Source organism: Lathamus discolor, chromosome 13, assembly GCF_037157495.1.
Source record: "Lathamus discolor isolate bLatDis1 chromosome 13, bLatDis1.hap1, whole genome shotgun sequence".
Taxonomy (NCBI): domain Eukaryota; kingdom Metazoa; phylum Chordata; class Aves; order Psittaciformes; family Psittacidae; genus Lathamus; species Lathamus discolor.
The window spans coordinates 12,835,911-12,862,500 of NC_088896.1; the positions used below are offsets into that span (position 1 = coordinate 12,835,911).

At 43.9% G+C, this 26,590-nt stretch overlaps 1 protein-coding gene across 2 annotated transcripts in view; it reads left to right on the forward strand.

Annotated features, from left to right (window-relative positions):
* ASPSCR1 (ASPSCR1 tether for SLC2A4, UBX domain containing) overlaps window positions 1–26,590 on the forward strand; it is a 38,196-nt gene that overhangs the window by 4,290 nt on the left and 7,316 nt on the right. For both annotated transcript variants that reach the window (XM_065694071.1, XM_065694072.1), the window contains 8 exons: window positions 3,156–3,213; window positions 4,029–4,102; window positions 4,885–5,323; window positions 11,718–11,857; window positions 14,161–14,242; window positions 15,798–15,864; window positions 16,773–16,835; window positions 17,137–17,189. In XM_065694071.1, the coding sequence (XP_065550143.1) occupies window positions 3,156–3,213; window positions 4,029–4,102; window positions 4,885–5,323; window positions 11,718–11,857; window positions 14,161–14,242; window positions 15,798–15,864; window positions 16,773–16,835; window positions 17,137–17,189 (976 nt within the window). The remainder of the gene's footprint in view (window positions 1–3,155; window positions 3,214–4,028; window positions 4,103–4,884; window positions 5,324–11,717; window positions 11,858–14,160; window positions 14,243–15,797; window positions 15,865–16,772; window positions 16,836–17,136; window positions 17,190–26,590) is intronic.

Sequence of the window (26,590 nt, forward strand, 5' to 3'; positions counted from 1 at the left end):
ATAGTTTCATTATTATTTTTTAATCCTGGAGTAGCACTCCTTGTTCAGGGCATGAACTGGTAACAGACTGCTAAGGCCAGGAAGAAGCTATGCTTGCATGTTATGATGCCCCATCCCTGGCAGTGCTCAGTGCCAGGTTGGACGAGGTTTGGAGCAAGCTGCTCTAGTGGAAGGTGTCCCTGCCCAAGGGAGGGGGTTGGAACTGGATGAGCTTTAAGGTCCCTTTGAACCCAAACTGTTCTGTGATTCTATGATTATTCAAGAAAATATGGAGTTTTCAGGAGGTTAATGTGGAATCTTCAGAAGACTGATTAGATCCTGTTTAAATGGAAGTATTTCTGGTCCTACATTTCTTGAATATATGCAGGTGTTATAAATCTTATTATTTGAGTCCAGTCTACATTCAGAGCTTTCTTTTGTTTTTAGTTTTGACTTAAAAATACTGTTTTGTTTTGAAACATCGAGCTAATGAACTCTTCTCCAAAGACAGTTCTTTTATTTTTGTCGTGGCTTGGCAGATGAAGCCTTAAAGCTGTGACAGCCATTCTATTCTGGACAGAATTTCCAAATTTAATTTTTTTTCTATGGTAGCTGGCTTTGCCTTTCTCTTGATAATGTTCTTCCCCCCCTCACCCCCCGATTTTGTTCCTTTCTTGCTAGCTTAGTAGGACTTGCCTGTAACAAGATCAAAGGAATGACTAGTGCTGCTGACCCAAGGGAGGGAGTTTGGATCAGGGACATCTCCTGTATAGTGGTAGGGGATTGAAGAGTTAGTGCTCACTTCCTTCCCTGCTGTCTAACTCCCTTCAAATTGTTTCTGCAGCTTTTTGGGGAATTGGCTTAAATAGCTGATGCAGCTGAAAAATAGTATTGTCCGTACATTATCTTTCAAGTTTGCTAACTCAGTTAAGGGCTGTCTATCATAGGCAGTTATGACAGGAAGTGTAGCATGTCTGGAAACAAGGATCCAGAAGGAAGAAGCAGCAGGTGGGTAGGAGTGGTGCATGTCAGTTTTTGCACTCAACATGTTGTTTCATCAGACCATAGTTTGGTGTAATGCTTGAGGCAGTCTACTGACTCTAAAGTGATACAAATGAGCCTTACCATTCGCTTTGTCTTTAATGGTCAGGGACCTGGTCTACCCTGTGACATTTACTCAAGTCAGAAGGGACAGTCTTGGCGTAAATACTAGAGAGAAGACAATGATTTTTCTTTTGATTGAGGTAGACAAAAGGAGCCAGGTATAATTTTTCTAGGTGTTTAGGAGCCCTCCTGTACTTTACTACCTGCTTTGTGCTCTCTGCTTGTTGCAGTTCAGGAGCTGCTAGACTGGTGGGGGTGGCAGTTATGGACAGTGACAAATAGCCTTTGTGTGGCTTTCATTTGCTGCTTATTTCTCAATAATAAAATTACAAGCATTTATATAGTATTATGAAATTAAAATTTTGAGCTTTTTATATAGTTTTGCTCCTTTGGAGGTTTTTTTTTGTTGATTTTTTTTTTGTTACAGGTTATTGTAATAATAATAGCTAATGTACATGCAGCTCTTTTTAAGCTTCTTAACTGCTCCAGTGTGCTAAGCATTATTAACTTCAGCTCGTAAGACACAGCTGTTCTTTCCTGCCCCCTGGAAGCTCAGATGTTTGGATGGACTTTGCAAACTTTTGATTAAGTTCAGCAAGCAGCAAAGATGCTGCCTAAGACAGTCACAAACCAAGCTGGATCTGTAGCCATCCATATAGATTTCATGGGCTGAGCTGATTTTCAGTGTATTGACTCAGTTGGCTAACTAGTCAGTTAGTTGCTGACTTTTGCTGAGTCCTTCCTTTGACTGTCCAACTGGAGACCTTTTCCTGGAATACTCAGCTGCTCTAAGTGCGTGAGGGGAAGTATTCTAAATCCACTGGAATTTCCCCTGGGTTTCCAGCATCCATCTTGGCTAATTGGGTATGGAGAAGGTCTGGAAGCTATTGTAAGGCTGCTCCTCCTCTCAGCGTGCGGCAGTCCTTGCACAAGATGTTTACAGGCCCTGTCAGATCACTACATGAAGGAATCTAATCTGCTTGCCGTTCCCCTTCTGAAGAACATCACATCAAAGAAATGACAGTGTGTTTGATGTGTGTGCTTGCCTCAGTGAATGCATGTAACGGATTAACAGCAGCTGGAGGAGGAGCCTGCTGGCTTCCAAGAGTTATACAAAAATAAGTCTCTGGGGGATCTTTGCTTGGAGTCTGTTCTGCAGAGACTGGTTGAGGGCACAAGCATTGTATACCCTTTTAGCATGAGGCCTGGGAGGACTGTTGCTTTTCTGTCTCCCACTCTTGCCTGGCTGGCAGCTTCAGCAGCTCTGAGGCTGTTTTATATAGAAGCAATTGCAGTTTGGACACTTGAAGACAGTTTTGACAATGACTGTCTCTTTGCTGCTTTTGTGGTATCATTCATTAAGGTCAGATATTTTCCATACATTTTTAGATGATTCTTCAATCCAAAGAGTTGCTTGGATTGAAGTAGAAAGCAGTTTTGGAAGGTGAATTAAACTAGGTTGTGGAAGTCAAAGTGCTTTCGTCTCTTACGAGTCTGTGTGATGAGCACGTGTGTTCCGTTGTGCCTTGGTTCCTCCTAAATGGTAATCATCCACCTTTCCTGATAGACAGGCAACTTGAGGTTCAAGCTTTCATTTCTCTGATTTGCTTCATTTGTTCAATTCGCAATATTTCATTCTGTTTGTTGTGATGCACACATGGAAAGAAACTGACCTGTCCCCAAGACAAGTACACTCTAAAGTCTGGTAACTATTTAACTTAGAGAAGGGATTAAAAAGAGCAAGTATTACTGAATTGTGATCCAGATTGGGTATTAAGGCACATGAAGAATGATGTGCTGAAATTTATCTGGTAAGATCAGCTAATTTGAGAGCTAACTTTAATTATTTCTACTTAGGTTTTAAGCTTTCAGGGCTGCATTTAAGGAACAGTGAATGCATTGGAGCAAGTTCTTTACCTAATGTCTAATACTGATTCTGTGTAATGGTCGTTGCTCGTGGGACGTGGAGGAGAGGAGTTCTAGTTAGTGGCACTTCTTGCTATTGCTCTACTTTGGTTTTGGGGGCAGTAGGCTGGTCTACAGGTGCTGCAGTATTTTGCTTTTTACTGCAGGGAGTTTATGGAACAACATGGTGAATTCTCTCCAGTCTGTGTTTACATGCGAGATGAGGTAAGTCAGCAAAGTTGTCTTAACTGTCTCTCCTCCTTCTGTCCCTAAAAAATAAGAAAAACTCAGCTCTGCTTTCCAACCTGGAAAGTGTTTCTTTTGAACTTTCTTGAGAGGGGAAGTAGAAAAATGTTGGTCTTGTCAAAGCATGACATGTCTGTATGGAAAAAAGCTCTCTTGGAACGTAACACTGGGCTGTTTAGACCTCTGAGCCCGTAAAATGAGCTCAATGACCTGTTTGTGTTTTTCTTTCCAACTTCTTTTAAAGCTTGAATCAAAACAGTGGCTTCATTTTAATAAATATTTGCTTTTCTCTGTGTTTTGATCTTTTGCTATTAATGTTTTGTTTAATATTTTGTATGTGTGTATTATGGAATTTGCTCTCCCTAGCTGTCCCTTCACTTTCCACTGACCTCTGTGGACAGATCATCTTTATTCAGGAACAGGTCGTTACAAACATGGGAGGTGTATGTAATGAAATTGTCTGTCTGTCGGCTCTGAGATGTTGCCAGTGATTTAACTTCTGACATGAAAATAATGCTTTGCTGAGGTTGGATCTGATTGGGATGGATGTATGGGATGAAAGAATGTGTAGGTCATCTTCCCTTCACATCATTTAATAAGGAGTTAATTTGGTACAGCAGTACAGGTGAGTACAAATGCATTCCGATCTAATTTCCAAATGCAGAGTGTGTTTTGTGCTGTTTCTGGTGCTGTGTGATGTTTGTTTGGATACAGGCTTCTTTCTAGAAAGAGCACTTTACACGCTCTCCCAGGGAGGCAGCTGCTGCAATTACTTCCCTCTGGTTTTGTTGCAGATCTCAGGAAAAAATGCCCTAGAGAAGACAACACTGAAGTCACTTGGCCTGACTGGAGGCAGCGCCATCGTCAGGTTGGGAGGAGCAAAGTTTGGGCTCTATTTTCTTTTTACTCTGGGGGTGAATTTGTTTTATTTAAAAAGGAAAGGCGGGGGGACCCCAAGAGAAAGAGTTCAGAGTGACAGACAGACAGCTCAGCAATGACCACCAAACAGTGCTCAGGAATGACAACCACACAGCTCTGGATTGTTGCATTTGCTTTTTATCAGAAACTGCTGCCCAGATGTGCTCCCTGCAGCTGCAGCTGCTGGCATTGACCCCCATGTGCACATTAAAGGAGCTTGTTTGTTTCTTTTTTCCTCTTTATTTATTTATTTTTCTTTCCTGTGAGTGGAACAGACAATTCAAAGTGAAAAATCTTTCTGAGAGAGCACTTGTCTACCACTTCGTTCTTCCCTGCCTCCCAGTCCCTGCAGTGCCTCCTGCTGACTGGGAGGGTGAGGTGGGGGACAATGACAGCCTTTCTGTGATCTTCTAGCCAGTTCTTTGCTTTATATCCTGGAGGCAGGAGCGATTAGAAGCTGTGCTTTACGACTCACTGCTGCTTTTTCCTGGAAACCAGAGTTCTTCCTGTGGAGTTGGTTCCTGTTCTGTTTTTTTTTTTGCGCAAACCCCCGTCCACCACCCTTAACTTCAGAGCAGCTAGAGCTTGTTCTTTGTGGGTGTCTGGAAGCAGCAGATCATTAGATTAGGGGATATTTAGATCTAGCTGTCTTTATGCCATGGTCATGTTGGGAATGGGGAGGGCAGTACTGTTAGGATAAATTTTATTCATTTTGATGATGTCTTCTCTAAGAGTTGTCATGAAGAAATGCAGTTCATCTGGTCAGCAGGAAGCTGTGGGTGCCACGGTGCAGTGTAAGGAGCTGACAGTGAGGCAAGACTCAATTGAAGGAGCAGAGGATGTTCCCCTACCTCAAGCAAACACATTCCCAAAGGACTTGGACCGTGAGGATGTGGCCATGTCTTTAAACAGCTGCACAGACAAGCAAGACTCAGTTAGAGAATCTCATGCCAGCTTGGAGGAGCTGTGGCCTTCCTCACAGCCTGAGTCAACCCCATTTGTCCCTTTTTTTGGAGATGGACAGCGTCTGGGGGACAGTTCTGTAGCTGCACCATTTCTTGGGTTAGATAAGTCATCTTCAATGTTGCCAACAACAACTTCTAGCCCTGGAGGCCCTTCTAAGCCAAAGAAGTCTAAGAACAGCCAAGAACTGCAAAAGGAGCAAGAACAGGTAAGGTAAAACTTGTTTGCAATGAGGGCTTTTTTAATCCTGCCTTGCTTGAGGCTGAAATCCTACAAGGAAAAAGATGTTTCCATATTTAAGACTTTTTCCCCATAATATGGAGTTAGCTGTCTTGGCAGAACTAGATGTCACCAGACTTGTGTTTTATAATACTTTGAAGCTGCTTACTGCTTGTCGTAACTGACTGACCTCCCAGATCACATGGAAGGTACAAGCTTGTTAGTTTTATATCTGGAAAGGGATAACATTTGTAGCTTGTTGTAGGATTGTCCTAGGAGCAGAATTGGTCTTAAGAGAGTTGTTGCAACTTCATTCCATGACTTTGAAGATCTGAAAACATGGTCAGAATTTCACCTAGGTTGTAAGGTGTGCTCAGATTTCTCATCTGAGCCTATCTGTGGAACACAGAATTCCATCGTAAAGCTATTGTAAAAGCATTATCCCATGCTGGCAGTTGTTAACATCTGCTTCCTCAGAGTTCCTTCTGCCTGTGGTCACTCTGACTTACATTTTAACTCTTTAGGTGACACGTGGTAGAATGAAGGGGGTATAGAGCTAGGAAAGGAATTTTTCAGCTGTGGTTGCATCTCACTTGCTAAGAGTTCAATACTTGGAAAAAAATTCCCAGACAAACAGGTATAGACCATTTTCTTTTAGTCCAGTCCCATCCCTTCTGTGAGTCTAATTTTCTTAGTGTTGCACATGAAGCAGAAAGCTTCCATCCTTCTGTATTTCTGTTTGTGTATAAAAATCTTTTCTGTCTTGCTCTAGAATATCCTGCTGCTTAAATAAAGTCTACCTCTTTCATGCCCTTTTTCCAGCAAGACAGTTGCACATCTCATTTCATTGTTGGTGTCTCTGAAGTAAAACTGTATTGTTTAAAAATGCTTTAGCCCATGTAGAGATTCCAGAACCGATGGCTCAAGAGTGCTGTGATGCCATCACAGGATTGCCTTTGAATGCTGTTAAGTAGGCTTTCTCTAGGGCAGCCGTATGGAATTGAATGCCTTCAGCAAGGTTGGGGATGTCTGGCAGGCAGTGTAAAATAAGCTACAGGAGCCTTTAAATTCGTACCTTACTCCACATTGTTGTGCATTGGTAATTTCATGTCCTGGTTTCTCTGTGACCAGCTCTTTCTCTTGCCCCTTCACTGCACATGTCATCACTATGGTTGGCTTTAGCATTCAGAGATCCCCTTCATGTTTTTCCACTCTTTAGGACCTCCTAGAGTCAGAGTTTTGTGTTTATCTCTGGTTCTGATACAGCCATGGGATTAAACAATGGAAAGCCTTAGGTAGAAAGAAAGAGTGCCTAATGAGGTTCAAAGGGAGCTTGATCCAGGAGGAATTTAGCAAGACTGTGTGTATGTTCTCATGTTGATGTGGAGATTCTACCTTGGTTGACTTCTTTATGGTGGCAGTTCATTCTTGATGAGTTTCCGAATTGTTCAGGAGCAGAAGCCAGGCCCTGGAAGGACTCTGGAGCAGTTACAAATGTAGCAGGAAGAGGCTTTGCCAACCCAGTGGTGAATATTTTCGTGTATTTGAAACACGTTTGGGTCCACCTCATCAATGTTGTTGAACCTTTGGGAACAGACCCTGCGCATGGAGCACTGAATGGTAGGCTGGGTGATTTGTCCAGTGTAATGTGTTGCTTGCTTCAGTTGCACTCTTGCCTATGGGGGATTTGGAAAGGAGGAGTTTCAGTTGTGTCAGAAAAGAAGCAGTGCAAGGGTTTGTGCTGGGATTCTTCACTGGTCCTGTTGTCTGTACTTCTTCGTATGCTGGCAGGAGAGACAGAAGTTATTTCATCATTTTACTGGCTACAGCTTGTTGGGCACAGAGCTGTACAGTGGTGGCCTGAGGACTGTTATAATCCGGCATCTGCCTGGGGGTTGCAGTCCAGTTCAAACCACTTGGAGGCACTTCTGGAGCCAGCCTCCCCTCCAGTGTGAGAGCAGCTTTGGAAGCAGCTGCGGATTCTGTTGGGGGGGCTCTGCCCTTGTGTTAAACAGCATGTGATTTTGACGGCTGCTTTCAAGCCCTTTGATCTCTGGTGCTTTTGCTGCTGATTGATTACATTTTGTTCCCTCCTCTGTTCCTGCCATCCTCCGCTCTCCTTGCTCTCAGCAGCTACAGCAGAGCAGGGCTGGCCACATGGCATCTGCTTTTTGTCCCTTTTCAGTCCTGAGGAAAAAACCCAAAACAAAACAAATTATTTTTAAACATCAAAGGTCCATTTTTGTAAAAGAATCTTCCCATTAATGCTTTGCCTGTGTGTGGTTTTTGAAGCTGAAGAGAGAGGCTGGATAAAATCTGTGCTGGCGTCCCTTCGTTTCTTGGGCTAAAGATGGTTTACAGACAGCTGCGTGCTGACTTTGATGTCAGGACATTAATTATTAGAAGGTAACTTTACACCAGATTCCCCATGAGATTAGAGTTCCCTGAGGTGGTGGGTAGGAGGTGGGTCTCCAGGGAGAGCTTGCTGCTGCGGAACGCGCAGTTGCCACTACTTCACTTAAACTCATATGAACATTTTCCTCAGCTTCCCTGCTTCCCTAGGTCTGGAGTGGTGACCATCCAGTGAGCTGCATTCCTCCTGGCACCTGCTTTATCATGGAGGCTGCAGTTACTTAGACTGCCTGGTAGACACTGGTGTTAGATGGCTTCAGCCTGCTGGTAGAAAGTGCCTCGCATCCCAGTCTTGGTAATAGAGGTAGAGGCTTTGAACAATGAAGGACAAACCATTATGCAGCGTCTTTGGCTCCTGAAAGGTATCACTGACAGAAACATGCCAGCAAAATGCAGAGCTTGCTTTCCTTCAGAGTTAAGTAATGGGAGATAGAAACTGCTGTTTGTGACAGGAGGTGGTTACCTTTGGCCATGGCTGCAGGAAGCTGGGATGTGGGCTGGAAAGCAAGGTGGTGCACCTAGAGCCTCCTTTTTGTAATCGCCACAGGAAGGCGGTTTTTGGGTTCTGCCTGTGCTTTAAGATTGTTGGTGACACATTAAAAGAAGGCTCAGATTGAGAAAGGCCTAATTGGAATACCTCAGCAAGCAAATGGTAATGAATGAATAGAAAGGAACAGGGTGATGGCTGGACTCCGGGGAAAGAGAACTGGTAAAGCAGTAGGAATGGATGGATTCCTCTTTCTCTCTGAAGAGTGTTTCTTACGTCTGTAAGGATGCAGGATGTAAATTACATGGGGTGCAAATACATGGCAGAAGAGATATGATGATACGATGTGGCAGCCTCTGCGTCCTCAGATCAGAGATCTTTTGGCTGCTAAGCAGTGCTTAGTAGACACTGTGCTGCCCTTCTCTGATCAGACCCCATTGTGCAATTTTGGAATTGAGTTGCAGAAACTCTGAAAAACAGTCTCAAAATACCTGAATTATCTTCCCAAACCCTCACTCATTAGAGCTGTCTGCAGAGTTATCACTGTGATATTGGGGGTTAGCTGAACATTTAATGTTAGGAAATTCTTACTCTTAATTGTCATGGTTTGTTTTTTTTTTTTTGCGGTGTGGTTAGACATGCACAGATCTGCTCCTTCTGTACAGGAAAGTATGTTTCTTCATGCTAAGTAGTAAATAGGTAATGTGTCTTGGTCTGGGAATTATGATACCAGCATTTGGTGTTGGCTGGGAAAGTGGATAAAATAACACACTTGGAGCTCAAGGAGTGTGTGTCTGTGCAGGGCCAGCACAGGTAGGCTGCAGGGGATGCATGGGGACATCTGCCTGGATGTAAGCTGGTGGTCAGGAATGAGTGTTTATGTCTGGGAAGTAGTGGATTTTGTATCATGTCATGTAGGTAGTTCTGGTTGGCTGGGGGATGGCTCTAGAGGGGGGGTTCCTGACTGCCCATTTTAATACCTTGTTGGCAATGGAGACCCATCTGATGAATGACAATGTGTGGAAAGCGAGGCTTGACTGACAGTTGTAACATGCAGTGGTCTGGAGCAGTAAGCCCGCAGCAAGGAAGAGGGGTGAACGCTTAGGACTGGAATGTATGCCTACCTTTGGCTACCTCGTGATTTCTGATGCTTGGCTGAAGTCTTTAGCTACTACCGTGGTTTGGGCAGCGACTGATGCTTTTCCTGTGGAATCCTGCTGCTGTTAGGATTAGCGAAAGTGCGTGCTAGAGCCAGTACTAAATGCTAAGTTTAGGATTTGCTAATGCAGACATTGGAATTCTCTCCATTGTATCCCAGCACCCTTCACAACATGCCATAGGATCATAGGATATGTCTTGCCCAGTCTGTTTGGTTTTTGTTTATTTTCAGTCTGTGTGTTCAGAATGAAATGAAACTTCAGCCTATTTGAGGAGATCGAAGTACTCCTGAGTCTCGGGGAGTCCCAACTGATTCTCCTCTGGGCTTACTGGAGCAGTTATGGGCAGCAGTTGTGACCAGTGTGCAATAGCCCCTTTCCCAGGGGGTGGCTCTGCATGCTCAGGATCCCTCCTGCAGCGCTGGGCATCCCCTCGGCCCCAGGAGAGCTTCAATAAGGCTCCTTCACCCGCTGGTTAGAGCTGACCCTGCTCAACTTTCTAAAAGTAGCCCTGGTCCCACCCACACAACCTCCTCTTTTAATTTCTCAAATTACCCTTTAGTGCCCACAGCAGAGTGAACATTGCCTTGTAATTTGTGTTGTCCCTTTGACAACTGAGGGAGACTCTTGCTCCCAAGGGGCCTTCGCCTGGGGGAAGGGAGAGCGGATGGAACATGTGGGAGACTTGGAAGAATATGTGAGGGAGTAAAGGGAGAAGAAATGAGCATCAGGTTTGTTCGCAGAGGCTGGGGTTAGGCTGGCAGCTGACTCCATGGGAGTGCTGTATTAACTGTCAGAGTATTTGTTCTTGTGGGGCTCTTCAGCCATGGGCCACTTGCCCTGCAGCGCCTGCAGCCCACAGTGCTCCTGCTGCTTGTTTTTTAAGTGCTGTGTGCTTAAACATTTCTGTGATTTAAAGAGTTTGAATTGTTCAAGAGCCAATAGGTGCAATTGCCTCTTGTGTATTCGACTCTGGTAGTGGTTTATATTCACATACTGACACAGGTGCTACTTTTGATGTAAGGGATAGTAGCCAGTGTCAAATCTCTTCTAAACTGGGAGGGACACATAATGTTCTCCCTTCAGAGACTGCAGATGCTGTTTGTCTTGTAAGGTGGGAGGGTGGAGCGGGGTTTTGGTTTGGGGCTTTCAGGGGTTGTGGGTCTTGGTATTGGGTTTTGTTGGTTTTTTTAATAAGTGTGACCACAATCCTAAGCCAGGACCCTGTCCTCAGGGTTTGCCCTCATGATGCGCACTGCGTCATGCGGGGCTCTGGAAGGGGGAGCTGAACAGGGCAGCACTGGTAAGCGGTATCTTGGCTGGCTGAAGGCTGTGTGCTGCTCTGGCAGGCTTTGCTCAGCAGCTGGGGCATAGGGAAAATTGCTGATAAATGGATTAAGTGCCTTTATTGTAGCTAATACATACAGTGAACTGTTCCTCGCATCTGCCCACTTTGCCTGCACCAAAGGCTGATTTCAGTGCTAAGTACTTTGTAAGTACAAAGCAAAAGGGGTTTCACTGTCCAGGGGAGCTTCCTGCAGTCTGGAAGCCAAGTTAAAAATTTGCAAGATGTACAATGAAACCCTGCAGTGGCTCAGTTCAGAGAACTCAAGTCAGAAACTGCCTTAACCATAACACAGCATTGCTCTCCAGAGTGAGAAGAAATGGAGTGAACCCTGGTTGGGAACTAGTGCCATTGGTTCTGTGGAAAGAGGATGCGAAGCGAAGAGAACAGAAGATACCATATGAGACAGGAGTGCACGACAGGTGAAAACTTAAGGGACAGCTTATATTCTGTAGTATGAAGTATGACACCTATGTAAGTTATAGAATGGTCAGGAAGTGAGTACGTACTGAGAAAATTTTGGAGTAGAGCAGAGAGGGCTTATGATTTTGGGACAGGGGTGATTCCTGAGTACTTGTAATGAGCTTGTAACTAGCTAGAAATATGGTTCAGCTGCAAAATACTGTGTTGTAAGTGAAGGGATTCTACAGGCACTACCTGGAAGGGAGTTATCTCTTCTTACATTAGATGACTGCTGAGGGTACTGCTCTGGGCTTCCTACACTGATGGTGGAGAGCAGCTCACTGCTGGGCAGTGACTCCTCTGACAGTAGATTGCTGCTGCGTGCTGAGAGGAGGTCCCCATGCTCTATCAACAATAAAGAATGACAACACTGCCAACGTCTTTATCATTAGTCTGATCCTACTGACATGATTTTCACACCAGTTTGCAAATACTGTCCTTTTCCTTTTTTTCCAGGATCTGTACAGCATAAGCATAGCAGTGCATTTGAAACTAATTGAAACTCATTTTTATTTTGTAGCTCGTAGACCGAGAGCCACTTGTATGTCACCTGGACCTTCTAGAACCACTTCCTGCTGGCCCAGAAGAGCTTCCTGATGAGTTTTTTGAAGTCACAGTGGATGATGTGCGGAAACGCTTGGCACAGCTGCAGAGTGAGAGGCAAGTTCCCTTCTTGCTGCCTACTTGAGACTGCTCCATTTGCTTTTGTGGAGCAGAGTGACACTGTGTGCCTATAGCTGGCTGTGATTTCTGGGTAAAGGGTTGTAGATAAGTTACTGGGTGTGGAATTCATGTATTAATGATCAGCAGTGCAAATCTCTGCCTTTAATGCCATTTGAGTTTAAGGGCTGTGTCGTGTTGCTGTGATAGGACCTATGTTTTTGTGTGAATCAGTTGAGCACTTGTGCATGGGATAATGTTTTTGTGGGGATGTTGAAATTTCCATCACGAAGTGTCTGTGGGTCTGGTGTGGGGATAAGTTTATCTGGGAACCTCAGGCAAATGAGGGTGAGTCCCCACTGAGAAAGGATTAAAAGAAAAATGCCTTCCTGTGTTCTGCATTTCAGGGAGATACTCAAAGCCACTTGACACCCCACCACATTTTATTTCTTTCCTTCTCTGTTCTTCTGAAAGAGAAACCACTGGCTTTGTAATGAGATGTGCTCTTGCTAGAGGCCCAAAGTGGCAGTGAGCTCATGCTATCTGTTTTGAATGGACTTTACATTAACTTAATTAGGAATGAAATGAATAGAAATTGTAACTTTTGATGGCCAAATATATGAGTACAATAATCCAGTTTCATAGGAATAACTCTCAGTGACTACAATAGTAAATAGTAGCATTTTCAGCCATTAAGAAACACCTTATATTTTAACAGAAGAGACCAACTTTGAGACATTACTTAAATGGAAATAAAGTGGAATCAAATTTAGTCACATGAGAATGTTTGGAACACACGCAAAGAAGGGGAAGAAGTATAGGAAGCTGGACTAACTATGCATCTCACTGTTCAAGTAGCTTGCTGTCAAATTTTCATGATTTTACTCTTATTCCACTTTTGAGCTAAAAACTCAGATTAAGATAAACTAGCCTCCTCATCACAGCAGCATTTTGCTGTCTGTATTTTCCTGAAGAAATAAATTTCATGAATGTATTTAATTTCAAGTGGGTCATAACATTCCTTTAAACATTACAAGCATTCTCTGAGACTATGGGACAGCCTGCTTCACACTCTAACCAAGTCTGAGTTGAACTTCTTACTTAGAGCTGATTTTTTTCCCCAAAGGCTGTTGAAATCCACATGAAATCACAGATTGGCCTGAAAATTCTGTGATTTGTAGGTCTAGAATATTTAGTGGTACAAAAGTGGGATCGTTTGATTGGGGGCTACTGGAATACAGCATCCTCAAAAAAAAAAAAAAAAAAAAAAAAGAACTAATTTCCAAATTTGCTGATGCTTGTAATGCATTTGCCCCTCACAGACAAGGGTAAAAATAAAAGCAAGTTACAGATGAATCTGATACCAGTTGGCTTCTGATCTCTGCTAGCGAATCTTAGCAAAAACTGGCCGCACACAGTGCAGTATTTTAAATGCAATTAGAATTTTATTCTGACTTTGTGAAGAGCTGGGAATTTGTGTGGATCAGCATTTGGTACACAAAGAAGGAACAGAGCTGGCACTTCCAGAGCATCCTGTACCAGCTGACAGTCTGGGCATGCTTGGTTAAGTCTATACTTGTTTTGTTCAGCAGCTATTCCCAAGATACTTCAAATTGTATAGGTGTAAGAGATTAACTTGCAAATGGTTGTGCAGAATTATAGGATCAAATGTTTCACCACAATCTAGCCTCGTAAATTGATTATTCAGAATTAAGTGTGAACAAGGAAGAAGGACTAAAGCTGAGCATGGAATCTGTTTGGTCTAAGTTTATTTCTTCACTTACAGGAAAATATATAATTGTTTTCTTGAATTCATTGTTTCATCTTAAATTTTGTTTTCACCCACTACTCCTTTTAAGACATCAGTCTGCAGTGCCAGTTCTCAAATGATCTGAAACTTCTCTTCTTGTTTCCCTGTTGCTAACTAGTACCCATTAATTTCTTGTGCTAGCATTGTTTTACAGCTTCAGTAGCTCTTCTTGCTCCCTGGAGTAATTACATCCAACTTAGGCTCTATTTTACCGGATTAATAATTCCATCTCTTCTTGGGTAGTGTAAGCGAACATTCCTGTGCTTTTCTTAATAACTTCTCTGGCATCTGCTCTAGTGAACTTATTTTTAAACTTGTACATTAATGTTATGTAGTATTGTTGCTGATGCTCAGTAGTTCTATATATGAGATTCTGGGATAGGAACCATAGAAGGCTGGGAAAATGCTGAGAGGGAGACACGGAACAGTTGAGCATTCTCATCAACCCTGCTGGTTACAGAAGTGACAGCTTGTCTTCTTCCCATGTATCTAGGAAACGCCTGGAAGAAGCTCCACTGATGACAAAATCCTTGAGGGAGGCTCAGCTGAAGGAAAAGTTAGAGCGTTACCCGAAGGTAGCCTTTGTTCTTTTCCAGTCCCTCTGGCTAGTCCAGGCTTGGGGGTTGAGTAACTTTGGGAATCAATTGTGATAACAGGACCTTGAGCTACTTACAGGAAGACTCTTCAAATTTCTGTCCCTGTTCATTGCTTGTGGGACTTGCACAACAGTTGCGCCACATAAAATCAGCTGTCCTGTAGTAACACGGGTGGGGGCAGGCAATATATCTCCTTTGATTTTGTTCCAGATGTTTCAAAACTCTTATGTTGTGCACACATGAATGACTGATGAGAAAATGAACATTTGATGAGAAAATGAACATGAGCTTGCAGCCCAGAAAGCCAACCGTATCCTGGGCTGCATCAAAAGGAGCGTGACCAGCAGGGCGAAGGAGGTGATCCTGCCCTTCTACTCTGCTCTCGTGAGACCTCATCTGGAGTACTGTGTGCAGTTCTGGTGTCCTCAACATAAAAAGGACATAGAACTGTTGGAACAAGTCCAGAGGAGGCCACGAGGATGATCAGGGGACTGGAGCACCTCCCGTATGAAGACAGGCTGAAAAAGTTGGGGCTGTTCAGCCCGGAGAAGAGAAGGCTGCGTGGAGACCTCATAGCAGCCTTCCAGTATCTGAAGGGGGGCTATAAGGATGCTGGGGATGGACTCTTCATTAGGGACTGTAGTGATAGGACAAGGGGTAACGGGTTAAAACTTAAACAGGGGAAGTTTAGATTGGATATAAGGAAGAAGTTCTTTACTGTAAGGATGGTGAGGCACTGGAATGGGTTGCCCAGGGAAGTTGTGAATGCTCCATCCCTGGTGGTGTTCAAGGCCAGGTTGGACAGCCTTGGGTGACATGGTTTAGTGTGAGAGGTGTCCCTGTCCATGGCAGGGGGGTTGGAACTAGATGATCTTAAGGTCTTTTCCAACCCTAACTGTTCTATGATTCTGTGAATGACTGAGCTTTCAGATTTGCCTCTCCTCTGTAGACTTACATTTTGAAAGTATCTGATTGCAGGCTAAATAATAAGATGTGTCAGATTGGAGATATCTTACTCTATAAATGCAATCCTAATGCCATTTTAGTCTTTACTTACTGCAAAGCAGTAAGAGATTAAGTTCCCAAGTTAAGTATTTTCTGACTGGTGCTGGAAATGGAGTGGTAAGAATTACTTCAAACATATGGCAGGAGGATTCCTGCTGCTATGGACACTTCAGGATACTGATAGCACTGTCTGTACCTGTCCATGTGTAACTTTCTACTTTGTGCATCACTTAGCATAGGACGCTCCTGCTCTCTGGATGAGTTCTGCTGCATTGTATATCATGCTGTTGCTATAGATCAGCTCTCTTACAGCCTTTGAAACACAGACAGCCCATGTTCTCTGAGGAGCTGCCAGTATGCTCTTCTACTCCTGTAATGGAAATATCTCAAATCTCCCAATTTAAAAATAACCAAACAACCTACCAGCCAAAACCTCCAAACCCCACCTTGCTCACAAATTCTAAGCCAAGGAGAGATGTTACAGAACAGCCAATAGTAATTCATATGATGTGCTTTGCCTTTGATTTAGGTGGTGCTGAGAGTCCGTTTTCCAGACCGTTATGTTCTGCAGGGGTTCTTCCATCCTAGTGAAACTGGTAAGAGCAGTCTCCAGTCTGTGTAACTGCAGCTGATATCTCATCACGGATCAGTTGCATGATAGAAGAGCATGGCTCTGAACAGATCTTTCTGCTGTCCAGGGAAGTAATACTGCTCTGAAAAAGCAGCAGTAGCTGGTTACAGTATCCTTACAGGGCCCCTGAATGGGATGAGGAGACTGGAGGGATTAATTTAGCTAAGGGGAGTTTATTTCCAGGACTAGTTTGCTGAGACTGTCAGCCTACTTGATGGTAAAATTCTTGCAGTCAGGAAACTGTCCCCCTGATATCCCGTTGTTTGTGTCCAAATGGTATGTTACTGAGATGAGTTTGGACACTTCCTCTATGAAACCAGCTCCACCCCCTTGTCCCAGTCTGAGACAAACCCCCAAACCAGGATGAAAAAGAAGCTTTACCTACTGTAATAATGGGATGAACCTTTCTGCCTCTTTCAGTTCACAAAAGGTGGCCAGACCATACACCAAGTAGCTCTTCCTGTTTCAGTGGAGATCCCCTCATTCTCTGCTGGCACTGATGCTTACCCATAGTGAGGGGGGGTTGGTTTTAGTACTTTTGTTTGGAACAAGAACTAATAATTAGTTACCAGAGTCTCACCTGGCTGGACTCTGCAAATCTTACAGCTGCTGTTGGATTTCCTAGGAGAACTTCACTGACATCCTTAAATTTTGCCTAGGGAGCAACCAGTCCTGCTTTGTTTGGGAGGTTTTGGGGGTTTTTGGTTGGGCCTTTTTTTATAAGATATTTGTAGTAGTAAAAGTGTTCTTTTAAGGAAAAGGCAATCAGCAGCCGTTGTAGAGGCCAGTTTCTGCTGTTACAGGGCATCCTTTTTGCCCTGCATCTGAGGAAGCAAACCTAGTTCATCAAATCTTTCTTTCTTTTTTCCACAGTTGGCATTTTGAGAGCCTTTGTAAGAAGCCATCTTGCAGACGCAGAGTTGCCATTTTACTTGTGTGAGTGTGCTGTTGGTAATATTTGGCCTTACTTTACAAAGCGTATTTCTGGCTGTGGTGCATATGGGATCTTTTGATGCCTTGAGGCACCTGGGGAAGAATTTCTTCCCTAAATACAGCCTCAGAGTGCAAAGATGTAACCTGCTCACTTAGGCACGTTGTGCTTCTGCTTAGCAAGAAGCCTGTGTGGGCAGTGTGAATGCGTCACTGCTTTAATAAGCAGCAATCCCTCCCATAGCTGCTGTATTTATTGTTTTGCTTCTTGTGTGGTCCTGTTTTATAACTTGTTTTTTAACTTCAGTTATTGCACCTCCCAGAACCATCCTGAATGATGAAAGTTTGACACTCTTGGAGGTAAGCGCTCCACCTGTGTGTTTCTCTATGACTTGCTGCTCTCCTTCACCCTGCCATGTGCTTTAGTTACCTTGAAACAAAGTTGTATCATCTTGTGATCCCTGTAGGCTTCTGCTTAGTCAGGGCTAATGGAACCCGGTGTTTTGGAGCACAAGCTCCTCACCAGAAGAGGTCCACCTTGTGCAACAGTATGCACTGGCATATTGTGTCAGAGTTGGGGGGGGTCACATTGTTTCATACAAATCCTATTGCCTTGCGGATTCTGAACTGTATTTAAGCTTGAAACATTATTACAAGAGCTGAGCAAAGGTGAGGGTGCTGTATCTTAGTTGGATACAGCAAACTCACCTTAGTTAGGGCTCGGTATAGTATACTTAGTATATTTATATACTAACTTAGTATACATATGTATATAACTTAGTACAACTCAGTTGTTTCTTAGTATAGTAAGGTATGGGAGACAGGATTTGGATAGGTAACTGTTTTCAATTTCTGTAGGAGGAGTTCGAGGCCATATTAGACAAAAATCTGACCTTTTTGTTAATTGGTAATCACTGTGAGTATTTATTTTAAGCCACCTCGTACATGGAGGAACACATGCTGTCAGTGTGTAACTTCTCCAAGGCTGAAATTCTGTTTTAAACATCCAGATTCTTGAAGGTTTTTTACAAATATCAAATAAGGTGGACTTGAAGTCTCTGGCCAGAGACCCTTGGCTGTGTAATCACACATGTGTTAAGAGACTGATGGAGTAATTTTGGCCAGTGACTTTGCCCCAGCCTCACCCTTTTCAAATGTGCTGTTATTTAGAACAACATGGAGTTTGTAAAGAGGCACTGGAGATGGCTGCAGGGGACAGGGCCAGGCAGACCGCAGTGAGATGCTTCCTAAGGAAGCAGAAGGGGCGGGGCAGGAGAGGGACAGAGAAAGCACTTGTCAGGCAGCATGGTGAATCAGGTAGGAATTAGCATGCCTCTGAAGTTGTTTTTAATGGAGTTTTCCAAATTCCACAACTTCCTGACCAGGTCATTTGGAAGAGATACACGTGCAGCTGCTTTTAGACTACTGAATATTCAGGAAAGCAAAGTGTGGATCTCTGTGTTCACAGTGGGAAGTGTCTCCCCTTCCTAATACCCTGCTAAGAATTATTTCCTGAAATTTGAAGTTTTGGGAGTGGTTTTGTTGATGCTGGAGTTCCCTGTATTGTCACCATGCCTGTGACAGGCTTAGCTTCCTAGGGAGCCTGGAGCCTCTTGGGGATCTCAGTCCTCTTTGGTTCTGTAGCTCAGGAATTGCTGTGCAGTTGCTTTTGGCCTCCATCCAGCTTCACAGCCCGAGGGCTCTCTGCTTTTACCAGCCTCCCTGTGCTCTACTTGACCACAGTGTCTGTTTGAATGGGCAGTGCATGGATGTGCTCCCACCAACAGGAATGGGACTATGGTTGTGTTGGTAAGACAATGTCATTGTGGGTGGGGAGAACAACGATTTTTCTTTTCAAAGCCAGTTTGTATATTTTAATTAATAATGAAAATGCCAGTGGAAAGCACTTTGTATCTTTGAGCCAGGAGATTTTACCATTTGGATATGAAGGCAGTTCTCCAGCTTCCTCTGGTTTGAGCCATCTCACCCACATCTGCCACCCAAAACACTGTCTCAAGGCACACATGGTAACCATGATGGGAAAAGCAAAGGACAAATCTTGTGTTCAGATTCTGAGAAATCCCACGAAGGGGAAGCTGCTGTGGCTGCACTGCTAATGATGCGTTTGGAAAACTTCCAGAGGAACAGCAGATAATGAAAAATGGTCTGCACTCGTTAGCAGTTCTGAGGCAAAGGAAGCAGCCTGAGAGCTGGGACCAGCACAGACTGCTCTGATACATCACACTACTCACAGCCTTCTTCTGTCTCAGTCTCTTCTTTTGGTCTTAAGCTGTCATGTCTGAGCACATCCCTCACCTGGAGTTCATTTACATGTTTTCTAAAATGCTCTTTGGAATGCTTATTTCACCTTTCCAAAGCATGCTCTCTCTGCATCTCTCACCAACAGAGATTTCCTGCATGAAATGGTTTTTTTCTGTCTTTTTCTAAGATTTGGCTGGGATGCGTTTCCATATTTCCTGCCTTAGCCTTAAGACTTGTGCCCCTACAAAATATCCGGTGTTCTTTTCAGCATCTCCATAGGAAGTGACGTTGTCCCCCACCCAATATGCTATATTTTCCTCTAGAATGTCACGGATTTCAAGTTTTGACACTTTATTTTTCCTTTAAGATGGGCTTTCTTTTTTTTTTTTTTTTTTTTTTTTTTTTGTTAATTACATCCTAGACGCCGAAGAGTCACAATCTGCCTCTGTGATCAACCTTTATCCTATTCTCAGTTCATTTTCTATTGGATCTTTTGTTGCTCCTTTGAATTCAACGTATTACTTTTCTGATGCAGCTTTCTTCCATTGTTCTGTCACTGGTGGGAAATACCCTGTCTGCTCATGTGCCTGTCCTTACTACTTTGAGATCTCCTATGACTGTTTTCTTCTTCTTTCTTAGTTAGCTTCTAAATCCTTTGTGAACCATACTTATTCCACAAGGAAAAGGGCATGTGTCTGCCTTTTCAATGAAGTGGAATGCAGCACCTTCTTTGCTGACCTGTATGTGCCTCCTGTTCATCCAGCCTCCGATGCTGTTTCCAGTCCTTGTTAGTCCTTAGCTTTGGTCTGTCTTCCAAATAAAGTTCAAAATCTTCTCACCTGTATTTACCCCTTGTCTCCTCCCCCATCACAATACTGTTCTTTTCTCTTTTTCAGCAGACATCTAATGTTTCTTTGGATGTCTTCTGAAACATAACTTGTTTAGTGAAACACGACAGAAAAAATTACATGTCCCTGTCTTTGAAGCTTCATGGCAGGAGTTGTGCTTCATTTGCTGTGTTAAAGCCTTTGTTCTGTACCTGGCACTGTTACTTGTGCTTATTACACTCGTGGCAAGTTCCCAGTTTCCTAGTTGTGACATGTAGTGTGGAATTCATTCCTTGCAGCAGCTCACCGAGACATACACATGTGTTACATTAGTGCTCTGTAGAGACCTGGAGGTGTCTTTCAGACTTTCAGTCTTCCAGATTCCTTTAGAAATCACAATCTGATGGAGAACGTGGTCAGTTTTCCTGTCAAGCATCCTCCATGTGTGGTGTCTGTCCTGAGACTGAAGTGTTTGTGGTGTCGCACAGCAGAGGTGCAGAGCTGATGTTAGGACAGAACTGACTGTCCAAGGTACAGTGCTCGAAAGCTGGATGTTCTCCTGCAAATTGACTGGTTTAAGGAATAATTTTTCTCTTTTCCCACTTCCTCTGTGTGAATACAGAACAACAACAGCATCTGCTTGAGACAAAGGGTGGCAAATCCAAACTTGATTTAAGAATTATTTTTTTCCATGCAACATGTAATCCCAGTGCGGTCTGACTGAACTGTGTGTAGAAAGTGCTTGTGTTGAGACTTTGGGTATGCTTGAAGAAAAGTGGACTTTTTAAACATAATCTAAGAGTACAGGATCATTACAATTATTTGTAAAATGTGCAAAGACAAACCTTGTGCTTCACATTTGTTAGGGATTGTAACTTGACATTTTGAGAGGTTACTACATTTCCCAGCGGTTGCATGACTTGGCGTTTTCTTCTTAGCCACCTGGTTCAGTGTATGTAAATGCAGTGATGCATGTGCTGGGAAAAATAATTTGAACTTCATATGCATCTCAGTGACCTGTCAGGTTGATTCTCATTGCCATGGAGCAAAGTGGTGAATCATCAGCTCATCATTGAATAGTCAAAATTGAAATTACCTCCTTTCCAAACCCAAAGTATTCAGAACAAAGTAGATAACAAAATGAAGAGCATCACTGGGTGAAACCAGGGTTTGCTTGCATCTTGAATAAAATTTGCAAATGTGGTCTCATCTTAAAAAGGAACTGGGAAGGATGCAGTAGAAGGAAATGGGGATCATCAGAGGTGTGCAATGGCTCCTGCATAGAGAAAGACTGAGTAGGCTAGGGCTTGTCAGTCTGCAGAAGATGTGAAAACAGGGAGGGAAACAAGTGACATATCAAGGGGAAGCTGGAAGGGGTTTTCTTGCTCTGTCCAGGACAGGAGTGGATGGCATCAAGGGGATAGAAGAACGTAGTTGTTCGTGCAACAGAAAACCAAGGTGTAGAATTTCTTGTCATGGGATGCTACATACTACAAGTATATACTGGTTCCAGAGAAATTTGGAAAAGTGCAAGGAAGATACCTACTGTGAGTCTCTCTTGAACCACTCTTTAACCATGTCAGGAAGCTTCTGAACTGAAAATTGTTGCTAGCTAATAGTATTAGGGGAAAGTATCACATAGAATCAAAGAGCAGGGATGCTCCTTTGTGCATCTGGCTTTTTTGGGTTGTTTTGGTTGCTGTTGGAGACAGGATACTGGCTGGACTGAATGAACTTGTGGCCTGTGTGCACTTGTTCTTAACATCCTTGTGTACTGCTGGAAGTGGGCTACTTTGCAACTTACCTGACTGAATAGCACTTCCTGTATTGACTCAACTACCCTATAGATTGAATGGTAATGGACTAATACACATGAAATGGTACATAAAATGTTGTCTTTGTGAAAGTAAAGGTTTTGCTCACACACATCACTTAGCTCTACAAGAGCTGGCTAATGCAGTTATGCCAATGGACCCAAGCAAACTTTTCCTCCAGGGGACCTTGCTAAAGTTCATAGTGACTTCAAAGAACTCACTTTATCTCCTTCTGCAGTTAAGTATATGAACCGTGCAAAGTTTCTGCTCATGGTGCAGCTTGTTACCTTAGTCCATTTGGTGCAGAAGCCTCAGATGATTGGAAATGTGTATGCAGCTATAGGCATTCACCTATATTCACCTATGCACATTCACTGTGATATTTCAAAATGCTCTTGATTTCGAAAGCTTATCCCCAGAATTAGGAAAACCCACCCAGTTCATCAGAGCTGACTTGCAAAATGGAGTTCATGGTGCAAGGAGCAGGAGAGCATTGTTGTAATTGAGCTGTTCTTTAAAAATATTAAGTTCTGTTTAGGGAGACTGCAGCCTTGGCTGTGGGGCCCTGGAAATGAGTGCCTGATTTGACACAAATGCTTGAGGCTGGCAGCACTGCTCCAATGAGGTGAGCAGAGTAGAAGTTTAACAATAAGGGAAGATGTGTCACTGGATTGGCAAGAAACTGCACGGGAATTATTTTGTTAGAGGAGCAGAGAAATTCATGTATGTTCAGGATGAGGTGGGAGAAGACTGCAAAGGGCTGAGGCGACTTGGAAGGATAAAATGGGATGAAGAGAGGGAGGGGAAATAAATGCTGTGGCTGGATGGGGTTGGGTTCCACAGTCTGTTTAGAGCTTGAGATTTTGGGGCAGTGGCCCCTGTGCTGCTGGAATGTGTGCTGGGAGCCAGGCAGATGAGCATGTGTGAAAGGAGTTGTTTGATCCAGCTGGGTGTAAAATGGCCATTATGTAAAGTGGGTTTGCAGACTGGAAGAGCTGTGTTTAGTGCCAGTGGCTGTGCAGCATTCTGTCCCTTGCCGGGGGCCTTTCGTCCCTTTCAGGTCATGTCCTGTTATGGCAAGAATGATTCTGTGTGTTTATAAGCATTTTATTTGGATGAAGCATCAAACAGGAAAAAAACAATTCCTGCCGGGAGCCTGTCATACCATTGTGGTTACCCTACTGCTTGTCAGATACCACAGGGCTCTGACTTGGGAGGATGATGCCTTATCCCGGTTTAGGTTGGCTGGTTCTGGGTGAAGCTTTGCTCTCTGTTAACGGTGTAAATCCTTTTTCATCTCTAACTTCTGCCAGTGAAGGGCCTGCACCATAATGTCTTCTGCTCGGATAGGCTTTCCCGCTGCTGTGGCAGATCTGAGTGCTTGGCAGGGGCTGAAGGGGCCTTTCTTTGCAGGGAAGAAATGGGTGCGGAAGTTGCTCTGGCTTTCGTGTCCCTGACAGCTGTGTTATTGTTGGATGCCCTTTTTGCAGGTGGCTGTTGCTAATCAGGCTGCTTTGCCTGAGCCTCAGCACTCCGGGAGAAATCACAGTGGGGCAGAGCAGGAGCAAGAGAGGTGATGTTTCTAGTATTGGGCCAGGTGGGGCAGTGCTGGGAACAGGCCTTACTCACCCTTCTCACTTGCTCTCTAGTGTTGCCTTCCAAACCATGAACTCTTCAGTGTGAGGAGAAGGTCGTGCTGGTTAGTGCCCAACCTCACTGCAGTGCTGCGGTCCTGGTGCTGTGCTGGGTGGCGTTGGGCTCTGCATGGGTGAGGGCTTCGCCTCTTTCAGGCATCGTGTGGTCTGTGGAAGGGAAATATTTGTGCTTTAGTCAGAGCTCCCTTTCTGGTCCGGTTTTACAAAGGCAGTCATAGGGCAGATTGCGCTGAATCTAAGTATGTGAGCGATAACTGTGAGCCATAATTGAAGTTGTATGAACCTTAGAATTCCTGTTCCTGACTTCCAGATGCAGGTTTGTCCTTACCCTGCCCCATGAATGCTGCTCCTCTTATTTTATTTTATTTTATTTTATTGTATTGTATTGTATTGTATTTTATGTGGTTTCTTTTGCTTTTGCTCTCGGGGACTTGTTGAATTCCTGTTCTCCAAATACAGTGCTGAAGCTCTTGAGAGAAATGAGAACTAGTTAGGAAAACCAAAGAGTAAGGGAATAGAGGTTGGCTTGTGGCTTCTGCACGGTCCATCCTTGGTTTTCCAGGTTGCTTCTTCTTGAAATACATGACCCTGTCATGTCTAAGCACAAGTGGGCCACTGTTGTTACTTTTAAGTAAGACTGTGGCAGAGAAACCTCCAGTTATTTACTCCCTTCAGTTTAGTCATTGGCTAATTAATTGCCTTCTGTTTTCTCCTTTGAGAAGTGCCTTGGTGCATAGAGAATTCTAATGGCATCCTTCAAGGTTATGGAATTCTCTTGATGAACTTCAGAAGGATATTCTAGAAACTTACGGTCTTTGCTGAGACAGAGGCAGAGCCTGCTTGAGCCCAGGCACAGTGTCCTTGACACTGATCACTGCCAGCCTGTTTCAACAACTTACTGTCAAGGAGCCTGTATGATTCCTGAGGGTATCACTGCTAGGGTAGAGGACAGAGTTGCTTCTGTGATATGACTGGGACTTGGCTGTTTGGGATTGTTTGTCCAGTGTCAGACATGAATCATGGACTTGTGCCTGGCTTCCCCACTCCTAAGTTAGCAGTAGGCTGTCCTGCACTCTGCAGATGGCCTTGGTACAGGCTGTGAGAACAAGTGACAGTGTCTGAGGCAGCCATGTGAGCACGTTTGAGCATTCAGTATTTAGACATGACTGAAGTTTGTGCTGTAGCTAATAGCAGGAGTCACTGCAGATGGTGCAGTACCATATTATCAACACTTCTGCTCTCTCTCCGCCCTCTCACTCCATTCAAGCTGGTAAGATTGGAACCACATTCGTTAAATTTGATGACTTCCCATGAAGGGAGAACCTTTACGCTGCAAGCAAAACCAGGGAAAAAGACAAATATTGTCAACTTGTTTGCCAAGATACTTGGGCTGAAAAAGCTGTCTGAAGTAAATTCTCCCAAAATATGTGTGTATTTACAGTATAGTGAGCTCACAGATTGGCAGCAGCGTGAGGTTTTTTGAACCCATAAAGACTTCAAGGCATTGCTTTGATTTTTTGTTATTGCTGTTTTTGCTGGCTGCCTTATCCTCATGTCCCTTGAAGTGTTTTATAATGTTCTGCTCTCTAGAACTGATCAACTGCAGGCATCCCTGTTGTAGCACTTGGCGTCGGGTTCCATATAACTCTTGTTGCTTGTTTGTGTTTTTCTAGGCTAGCCAAGCTTTTCAGAGTTGTTTCTTAGCTTCTTTCTCCTTCCAGAAATGCGCTTGTGGAGTGCACATCTGGGGCGGGTTAGTGGAAAAAAATCATTGATTGCTGTGTTAATGCTAGGAAAGAGTTAGTAGAAGGTAAGAATACCAGCCACTGGAAAAGTCAAGGCAGCAAAGAGGGCAGGAGGCCATCATCCGTCTTCAGAGGAGCTGAAGGAATCACAGGCTTCCACATAAATATTTAGATCTTCTAATCAGATCTCAGAGCACACTGAGTGTTTCCTCTGGCGTGTACCATGGGGCAGACATCCAGAGGAGCTGTTTGTTCCTTTTTTTGCCTTTGGTTCTGTTTCCATATCCTGTTTGTTAATGCCAGCTTGGGCAATAAGTCTGGCTTGCTTGTCCAGTGAAGCCGACTACTAACTGAGCAGTGTGAAGCCTTCTTTGCTTTTGGCATGAGCCTGAATACAACTTCAGAAAAAATGACTTCATCAGAGTTAGTCTGTTGGAGGTATTTCCAGCAGCAGCAAAGAAAATTGCAATTAATAGTGAAATCCATCCAGCCCAGAGGATGGCATTCACCTTCCTGTGTGCAGTCTTGGCCCTTTGCTTACTCGTTCAGGATTTTCTCATCTGGCCAGATTTTGGTAGCTTGGCTGGTGCAGTCTGTTTTGCTCACTGTCCATCCTTGCCCCTGATGCTGACTTCCAGCAAGGCACTTCCATCCCAGTGAGGGCCTTCTGTAGGACTAAGTGTTGGAGTGGTAATTCTGCCCAAATGTCCTCTCCTGCTGTTGGTTGTGAAGGGCAGCTCTTCCCGAGCTCAACTCAAGCTCTCAATTAATGCTCTTTATACAAGGATTCCTTCTGAAGGAGCCTTCTCAGAATAGTGCTTTCAAATCTTATCTTTGCCTTATGAATGTTGAAGGTCCCTTCCTCTAGCTGGATCAGACCTTTTCCGTATTGGCTGCAAAATATCCATGTTCTTTGGCAGTTGCAGTCCACATTGAGCAGCTTTGTTCCTAGGTTACAAACACCAACCACTTAGTCAGTTTGCCCCTTTCACCATGACTGGAGTGTTTATTTCTGTTTCAGCGATGCTTTGCAGTCTTGCTGGAAAAGCTTTTGATCCACCGGCTTTCCAGTTGAATTTTCCAAGAGCTAGTTTATGTGTTTGGGGTGTGTGTACTATGCAGTATTTCATGTTGGTAGCTTGGGTTTCTCCTTCCATACGCGTGTTCCTTTGAAGTGCTTATTTTCTTTTAACATCAAACTAGGAGCAGACCTGTGGCACTCTAATCTTTTCAGATCATGTTAACGGAAAGAATGCTTCTCACTGGCAGCTGCAAGTTCCCCTTAGACAGCAGTCTCTGCCTGATCCAAAAGCATCGCTCTGTCAGCGAGCAGAGTAACTGCATGGTAGTGATGGATGTATTTTGCAACACTGTGTTCTAGGGCTTTTTGAATGTGTATGTCTGGAGGTACCTGGTGAAGGAGGAAGGGTTGAGATGTTATGTGGGGAGGGTCTGCCT